Source organism: Stomoxys calcitrans, chromosome 1 (genome assembly GCF_963082655.1).
Source record: "Stomoxys calcitrans chromosome 1, idStoCalc2.1, whole genome shotgun sequence".
Lineage (NCBI taxonomy): Eukaryota > Metazoa > Arthropoda > Insecta > Diptera > Muscidae > Stomoxys > Stomoxys calcitrans.
The window spans coordinates 85,067,321-85,077,112 of NC_081552.1; the positions used below are offsets into that span (position 1 = coordinate 85,067,321).

Sequence of the window (9,792 nt, forward strand, 5' to 3'; positions counted from 1 at the left end):
CGATTGTGAAAAAAGTGCAGCATTTTTTCGACATGTTGCACTGAGATCGAAATTTTGTGCTCGATTCTCCAAAAAAATGTAACCCCACCAACGGGTTTCTGTTCGTTTGTAATGGGGTTGCCTACTGAAAGTGAAAAAATGCTGCATTTTCTACACCGTGACTAGGCTAGCATGGAGAATATCACACTTTAAATTCGCTGCTATCATTTCATAGTTACATACACCAAAATAACTGCGTGCACTGAGTGTTAAGCATATTCGCAAACGTGCATATAATTAGGTAAACTGTGCGTAACTTCACTCATAAATCAGCTGTTAGCCTCCATCCAAGCAATTTTTGTTTAAACAGAAGAAGAAGAAGACAAAATTTGTTAAATGGAAAAGTCAGCAAAAATGGAAAAAGTGAAGGCGTTTTATTTATTTAATAGCATATTAGATGAATTGTTGGAAAGTTCTTCATCGGAAGATGAGGATGCGATGTTTACAGTGTTATTTGGTCGAAATGAGAAACATCGCGTAAAACAATTTGTTCAAACTGTTATCCATAATTATTCGGACATTGAAGTAAGTAGCTCCTTGCTAAAGTATATGTCACATTTGTAAAAAACATTGTGTATAGTTCAAGACGAATTTACGTATTAGCCGGGATAGTGCTAATGATTTAATCCAGAGGTTTTCCACAACTTGCGGCGAAAGATCATACCAAGGCGGTAGACACCAAGTATCTGCGGAAACCTCAATACTATTATTTTTGTGGTAAGATTTATGAAAATTATGCGAACTGAAAAAAATAAGACACATAATTTGTTTTTTATAGGTTTAGTGGAAACAAGACCACATTACGAGAAGTCTCAAATCTCTTTGACCTGTCACTTTCAACAACCCACTCATGTATAAATAAAGTTTTGGATTTCTTGGTGAATGATGTGGCACCACAAGTTATTAAATTTCCAAGCACAAACGAGGATAAGGAATATGTCGCCAAAGAATTTGAAAAGGTAGCCAAATATGTGATTCTATGCATTTTAACTTATTGTTTTTACTATAGATATCTGGAGTTCCAAATGTATTGGGTTGCATAGATGGAAGTTACATCTCTATAAGGACACCCAAACACAAAATCCGGTCTACATATGCTAACAGACATGACACTGTATCAATAACCATGCAAGGAATTTGTGATTCAAAATTAAAATTTCTTGACGTATATACTGGAGTACCCAGCAAAATTCACGATTCGAGGATATTGAAACTGTCTTTTATATCAAAAGATTTGCCTGCTTTGTGTTGTCCGAAATTATTTACTAGGAGATTCTGCTTATCCTTTAAGGCATTATCTATTAACTCCATATCGCGACTATGGTAATTTAAGCGAATCAGAAAGAAATTATAATTTAAAATTTTGTCAAACCCGTGTTAAAATTGAGAATGCTTTCGGTGTTCTAAAGTGCCGATTTAGACAACTAATGCGTTTAGATTTTCACAAAGTCGAAACAATGGCAAAATTTATCATTGCCTGTTGTGTTCTTCACAACATTTGCATTGATAGAAATGACTTATATGAAGACGAAATAGAAAATACAGAAATCCATAACAATGATGACCCCTTGGGAGAGGACCTGAGAGATATTTTGCCTACCCAGTTAGGACAATGCAAACGCAGTGAAGTAAAAGATTATTTATATGGATTAAGAAATTAAATTTTATTTAAAATTTGTATTTGATTTTTTTTTCTCAAACCCCGTTTATAAAATGGGCTAATTTAATTTTAAAATTAAATAAATTAAATATATTTATAAATTCATTAATTGTAAAGTTTTCATTGTTTCATAGGCAAGCTGTGGTCAGTGTATAGCAACCGTGATCGGCCCAATGAATACGACGACCCTGGCAGGTTGACGCATATGTCCTCTTCAGCAAATGTCTAACACATTTTTGCCGTTTAGACCACTGTGGGTTGTTGGAAATCACAAAATCATGTGCAAAATTTGCGTCAAACCAAATAACAATCGCGTCCTCTTGACGCTTTACAAGTATAATCGCGAGACCGGTTGATATGGAGGCTTCGTCTAAACACGGTTCGATTTGGCTCATTCACAGTCCCATTCGACCTACACTAAAAAGAAGTATTTGTGCAAAATTTCATGTACCCAGCTTAACTTCTTCGAAAGTAAGCGTACTTTTGTCAGACAGACGGACGGACATGGCTAAATCGACTAAAACATCAAGACGATCAAGAATATGCGTACTTTATTGAGCCTAAGGTCAATATTTTAAAAAGTAATTCATTTGTACTTTGTTTTAAGGTATGTGTTTGTTGTACTCATATATACTATACATACGTTTATCTTATGCTACATATGAATTAAATTCATTTAAGTCTTTAAAATTTTTGTTTTGTTTTGTTGCCCAGCAAATTCATTTTTGTTGGAATAATCTCTCCAAACTTTGCTTCATGTCTTTAATCGCTTCCATTTTCTCTCTATGGCGCCTTTCTTTTGCCTCTTCATTAAGCTTTGCAATTTCAAGCAGAGTATCCTGCACACTTTGCTTTTTCTTTGACGTGGAAGTACTTGCCAATATATCACGCTGCTCCCGCTTAATAATTTTTTGGCTGCTTATTTGAATCTCCGGCTCAATTGAATCATCTAGATTGCAAATTTGGAACGGCTCTTCTTCAAAGTAAATTTTTTGCCTCTTTGAGCCCGACATGTTATTGTTTTCCACCGCCAATTTTTTCCGTCTTAAAAGAGTTTTATAGCGCTCTTCGCACTGTTTTGCACTTTTATTTCCAACCTCCTCCGCAACTTTTGACCACATTTCTTTTTTATTTCTAAATTTCCCTAAGGGGCCAATTTGGGGCAAATACTTGGCGTATAAGTCCAGCAGCATTCTGGTGTCGCCGTCAGACCACACTAGGAATAAAAACATTATAAAATTGGAAAGTTCTTCATCGTTGTAGCTTTTTAAAAACTTACAATTAACTTGCTTGTAACTTGGACTTTCTGCTTTGTCCACTAATTCTTCCATATTGTCCTGCAATTCTTCCGCGTCCTATGTTTTTTATTTTATACACACCCGAAATCACAAAAAAAATTATTACAAATGAAAACTCGACAATTTTTTTTTGCTTGTTATGTTAGGCTCATGAACAGGAACATGTTCGATTGAACATGTAAAAAGTGTAACACTATGAGAGGGATAAGGCAGCATTTGCAAAATGTTATCCCTTATGAGTGCAACATTAGTGTAAAATTTTTTTTCAGAATCGAAATCACCATTAGTCGCATTGAATGAAGCATCCCTATACCTCATACCTGATTTGTTAAAATTATCCCTGGAGCTCGGGCGTTCTTCGTCCAAAGACTCCAGGGTGCGAAAAGTTCTCTCCAAAAATTAAAACATTTCTAATCTACTGTGGAGCTCGGTGGTAGAATTCAGTGAGCGCTCCCAATTCCTACGAGCATGCAAATCCAGTTTCTGGAAAATCAGGTGTATTAAAATCGAATCCCATGTGCCCGTATCGATATCCAAATTCCTGAGGGATGCGAGACACTCTTGGTTCGTATCCAAAAGAATCTTAATACTATGAAAGGAACCATTACTCTATCGCACACTAAAAAGTGTCGAAGTAAGCGAGCCCACAATAATTCGCCTATTATGGTAGCGTGACTCCAGTATCGACCACGCCAGCGGCCTCCCCAGTGAATGTTCCTTTGAGATAGAAAACTTAGACAATGAGAAATTGTTGATGTCCCTGAACGGAACCCACTCCACGTAATCGTAGTATCGGCATGTCCGTGAGTAATGGCAAATGTACTATTAAATGGACAAACAGGTACAATCTAAGGCATACAGTCAAGAACAGCAACCTTAAATGAAAAGTATTGATCCGAAAATTTGTAGAAGCACTTCTCTACCATGCAAGAGATATCAGATTCATTCAAGCCAGAATCTCTCTTCATCATGTTGATACTTAAATTGTTAAAAGATGTCATGTAATTCCTGAACCAAAGTAGACAAATAACCTCGAAACCACGCGCTGACTGGCAATAAGCTGATGAAGATCGCCCATAATCCTTATAATCAGAGCCGTGTCCCCTCACAATAATTCACCACGCGTAATAAAATAACAACAATAAATCCGAGAATTGAAATCACTTAAAAATTTCAGAATCACTGATACGCGAGTCGTATAAATAACTCCAAAAAAACTAACCAAGTAAAGAAGGAATGGTTCCTGGGTTTCGGCACCAATTCGAATGTTCAATAATTCCTTAAGAAAATAATATAGTATTCCGGTCTCAAGAGAAGAAAAAAAGAATAAGAGGCTGCAAATAGATTTAATTCAGTGGATTTTATTTGAATCCCTTACTGATGTTGTTCTCCTAGCTGTCCAAACGGAATAGAATTCAAAAAATAGAAATTTTTGCCCAGCAGCTTTGGTGTCTGGCAAATGATGCCTTACTTGGACAACAAAGTTTATAAGGTTTAAAGTATGGGCAAAACAGAATTATCATTTCATGCAGTAAGAGAGAGAGAGCATAAAACTTAACGAAAGTAATGAATAGAATGAAATAACATAGATTATGTGTATGCTGAATAGATGTGTACTTAAAACTAAACATTACAAAAACGAGTTATGGTATATTCAAGTAAATAAAGAATTGGCGGAGTGCAATACACTGAAGCCCACTGAAACACGTAAAATAATGTTGCGTTTTAGTCTAAATAATTGCGTTACAATCTTGGATTAGTTGATTACAAAGATGATAGATAGTAAATAATAATAAATAATTTATTACTGATTAAATAGAAGAACGACATTTAATTATGTCGAAAATTATGATGATAATGGTAATTACGATTAATGATTTTTGTAGTAATGATGATAGTTATAATGAACTAGCTGAATCGGGCCCGCTCCGCTGCGCTTCCTTTTACTTTATATGGATAAAAGGATTCCTTGAAATATTTATTTTCGATAATTGAAGAGCTTTTAGTGAAATACAATTCTACGAAAATAGCATATCGCTTGACTAACAGTTCAACAATATAAATACCTTTATCTGAATCCCATATGATCTTTATTGGTCTACGAATTCAAGATTGGATGTTAGGTGTGCTCCATTCTTAAAATATTTCATTTCAGCCCGACATTCTCATGATATCTAATTTATGGGCGTTTTCGGGGGTGAGGGGATCACCCAGGCACTTGGCCCTGAAAAATATCAGCATCGTGCTCTTCTTTCAATTACCATTTATTTAAACCCCATATTGCAATTGGTTTAGGGGAGTTTACACGATGAGGCGTCCCCCAAACACATGGCCCCAAAATAGGTTAATAAATTCGTTTTCTAATCTCAAATACCTTTCATTTGAGCAACATATTGGCATGGTCGAAAAATTTTTTCACTTTGGGGGGTGTTTTGGGTAAGGGGTGATGCCCTAAATCCGTGGTCCTACATTTGGATATCAAATTCGCATTGTACTCCCAAATACCTTTATTTGAGACCCATATTGCGATAGTAAGTAAAAAATTGCTGTTTGTCTGGTCCCGAAAGTGGGTATCAATTCTTGCTCTACCCCCAATACCTTTCATTTAAGCTCTACATTGACATCGTCGGTAAATATGCCCGAATTAGGGGTGTTTTGGGGATTGGGTTGGTCCCCCAAACTCTAAGCCCGGAAAATATATCAGCAACTTGTTCTTTTCTCATATATCTATATATCATTTAATTGAACCCCATTTTGACATTGGTCTTAAAATTGAATATCAAATTCGTTCTCTAATCTCATTTAAAACTCCTTATTGCCCTAAAAGCTATAAATATTTGTGCTTTACTCCCAAAGACCTTTCTTTTGAGTCCCATATGGATATGGTCGTAAATTTTTCCTCTTTGGGCAGAGGCGGCCCCAAACACTTGGTCCAATATTTGGATATCAGATTCGTATTCTACACTCTAATACCTTTTATTTAAGCCCCATATTCCCATCGTCAGTAAATAAGTCCTGTTTGGGGGGAGTTTTTGGAAAGGGGTGGACCCCCAGAAACGTGGTCCCGCACTTGGATATCAGATTCGTATTCTACTCGCAAGTATTGAGTCCCATATTGCCATGGTCGTTAAATATGTCCGACTAAGGGGTGTTTTGGGGGTTGGGTGGTGTTGTGGGGGTGGGGTGGCCCCATAGACACTTTTCCCGAATATTGATATGAAATTCGTGCTATACTCCCAAAGACCTTTCATTTGAGCCCCATATGGCTATGGTCGTAAATTTTTCCCTTTGGGGGATGTTTTTGGGGAGAGACGGGCCCAAACACTTGGTACCATATTTGGATATTAGATTCGTATTCTACATTCAAATACCTTTTATTTAAGCCCCATATTTCCATGGTCAGTAAATAAGTCCTGTTTGGGGGGTGTTTTGGGAAAGGGTTGGACCCACAGAAACGTGGTCCCACATTTGGATATCAGATTCGTATTCTACTCGCAAATATCTTTCATTTGAGTCCCATATTGCCATGGTCGGTAAATATGTCCGATTTAGGGGTGTTTTGGGGGTTGGGGTGGTCCCCCTAGCACTTGGTCCGACAGTTGAATATCAGATACGTTTTCTTATCCTACATACCTTTCATTTGAGTCCTATGTTGTCGTGATTGGTCTAAGTATATGTTTGGTAGGTTTTAGGGTGGAGCGGCCCACCGAGGTTCCCCATCTGAAATTTGGATACCAAATTTTTATTTTTAGGGTACTATATGAGAGCACACAAAATTTCGCTTATATCGCACCATCCATCTCCGAGATCTGCCGTTTCTGAAAATTAGGGTAAGAGGGAGGGTCCGCCCCCCCTTCAGATATCAAAAAATGTAGTACCCTATTTTCACCACGGTATCATTATGCGCCATCTGTGAAAATTCGAAGAAATTCGTTTCAGCCGTTTCTGAGTCTATAAGGAACACACAAACATACAAACAAACAAACCTACAAATTGACTTTTAAGATGATGATGATATACTAAGAAGAGATGATGTTGTTGGATAAATGAATGAATTTTATTTCAATACAGACAAACACAAATTCACTTTTATACCCACCACCGAAGGATGGGGGTATATTCATTTTGTCATTCCGTTTGCAACACACCGAAATATCCATTTCCGACCCTATAAAGTATATATATTCTTGATCAGCGTAAAAATCTAAGACGATCTAGCCATGTCCGGCCGTCTGTCTGTTGAAATCACGCTACAGTCTTTAAAAATAGAGATATTGGGCTGAAACTTAGCACAAAAACATTTTTTTGTCCTAAGCTGGTTAAGTTAGAAAATGGGCCACATCGGACTGTATATTAATATGGCCCCCATATAGACCGATCCGCCGATTTAGGGTCTTAGGCCCATAAAAGCCACATTTATTATTCGATTTTGCTAAAATTTGGGACAGTTAGTTGTGTTAGGCCCTTCAACATCCTTCTTCAATTTGGCCGAGATCGGTCCAGATTTGGATATAGCTGCCTTATAGACCGATCTCTCAATTTAAGGTCTTGCGCCCATAAAAGGCTCATTTATTGTAAAATTTCGCCTTAATTTGGGACAGTGAGTTGTGTTAGGCCCTTTGACATCCCTCTTCAATTTGGCCCAGATTTGGATTTAAAATCTCGACCCAATAAAAGGCACATTAATAATCCGATTTCGGAACCGGATTATGACGAAAGGTGGTTTATATATATACCCGGGGTAGTGGGTATCCAATGTTTGGCCTGGCCGAACTTAATGCCTTTTTACTGAAACTAACATTGTTCATTGTAAACCCTTTAGAAATTTCGCCTGCGGTAAAAGTACATTTCTTTTGTTGTAAAACCAAAAACTCTTTAGTGGCAAAAGTGTTTCGATAGCCGCAAACTATTATTCGTTTAGCAGACCAATAATTACTCTCTTGTGTCTCTCCAACTAGGGAGAGAGGGAGTGTGTGAGTATTTAAACGCATAGACCAGTTATGGATTAAAAGTGATGGGCGTATGGTAAAATCGGTAATAGAAAAATTTTTTTTTTCTTTTGTTTATGTTTATGTTTATGTTTTGTTATATGTACGTCCAACAACAAAAAACATTATAGCAAAAGGGACGACTTTTAATATAATTGTGTATCATTATCATATTCTGGAAGAGTTTAAAATACTAACTTTAATCTTCTTATTGGTAAACATTTGAGTTAAAATTATGTTACAACATTTATTTTAACTTGGCATTCTTTTGTACAATCTATTTAAAATAACAAGCTCCACGAAGTTGGTGAATTTCCGATATTTTTTCAATTGAGCTATTCGTAAGCTTCCACAATAATTTGTGTTGAATGCCAAAAACCCCACTGTGCAATAGCATAAGAAAATCTTTGGCAGATTTTCGATGGCGATTTCGACCAAAACTAAAAAAGCCGATATCAACTTTTTGCTATCTCTCTAAGGTTTTCGAGAAAATTCTTCATGGACAGATGTCGGTATATCTTCACCTAGAGTCCATGTTGTCAGAAAGACAGTCCGGCTTCCGATCTGATCATAGTTGCATTACTGCATTGGTTGAAGTGGCTGAATCAATCAGAAATGACATTGAAGAGAACAAAAATTGGCTTTCTGGTTTTTTTGGATCACTCCAAAGCTTTCGACACGGTTGATCACCAGAATTTGTGCATCAAATTACGGAATTTTTTTAACTTCACATCAACGGCAACGAGTCTGATAATGTCGTATCTGAGCGAAAGACGACAGTCTATATGCGCAGGGAATATATTATCTAACCCCTTGTTCGTACCTAAGGGGGTAACCCATGGATCGATTATAGGTTCAATTCTTTTTTCATTATATGCGAACGACTTGCCTCATCAACTAGCACACTGTCAGATTAAGATGTATGCTGATAAAGCGGCTTTGTAGACAATGTAGACGACTTCATAAGTAAATTTAATGCGGACCTCCATCGCGTTTATAATTGGGCGACTGCAAATGGTTTGTTGTTAAATCCAAGTAAGTCTAAATGTTTGGTTGTTCACAAAAACAAGAATTTCAACATGCGACAACCGAATATTTACGTTAATAGTCAGAGGATTGATATTGTATCTAGTGCGAAGAATTTAGGCGTGGTTTTTAACAGTTCTTTGAACTGGTCCGATCATACTAACATTGCAGCCGGCAGACTTATGCAAAGCTTCATGCTTTATGGATCACACACTCTTTCACATCCATAAATATCCGAATTACTCTGGCGAAAACATTCCTCATTCCAGGTCTGATATATGGTTGTGAACTTTTTTCGAATTGTGATTCTTCGAGCCTCCGAAAATTGAATGTAGCTATCAACAGCATAGTCCGTTATGTGTATGGTTTAAAAAGGAGTCAGCATGTTTCACAATATGTAGATTTTCTATGTGGACTTAGTTTCAACAATCTTCTAAATACCAAATCATTAATATTTTTATACCCACCACCGAAGGATGGGGGTATATTCATTTTGTCATTCCGTTTGCAACACATCGAAATATCCATTTCCGACCCTATAAAGTATATATATTCTTGATCAGCGTAAAAATCTAAGACGATTTAGACATGTCCGTCCGCCTATCTGTTGAAATCGCGCTAGAATCTTTAAAAATAGAGATATTGAGCTGAAACTTTGCACAGATTCTTTTTTTGTCCATAAGCAGGTTAAGTTCGAAGATGGGCTATATCGGACTATATCTTGATATAGCCCCCATATAGACCAATCCGCCGATTTAGGGTCTCAGGCCTATAAAAGCCA

The 9,792-nt window shown here is 36.8% G+C and overlaps 1 protein-coding gene and 1 pseudogene across 1 annotated transcript; one reads left to right on the forward strand and one right to left on the reverse strand.

Moving 5' to 3' along the window:
- Positions 1–243: 243 nt before the first annotated feature.
- LOC106093723 (putative nuclease HARBI1) lies at positions 244–1,727 on the forward strand (annotated as a pseudogene).
- A 506-nt stretch (positions 1,728–2,233) lies between these two features.
- Positions 2,234–3,089, reverse strand: LOC131994168 (uncharacterized). Its single transcript, XM_059360601.1, has 2 exons — positions 2,979–3,089; positions 2,234–2,915 (listed from the first exon to the last, which is right to left on the reverse strand). The coding sequence occupies exons 1-2, from the start codon at positions 3,028–3,030 to the stop codon at positions 2,419–2,421; spliced, it is 549 nt and encodes a 182-aa protein (XP_059216584.1). The 5' UTR covers positions 3,031–3,089; the 3' UTR covers positions 2,234–2,418.
- Positions 3,090–9,792: the final 6,703 nt, after the last annotated feature.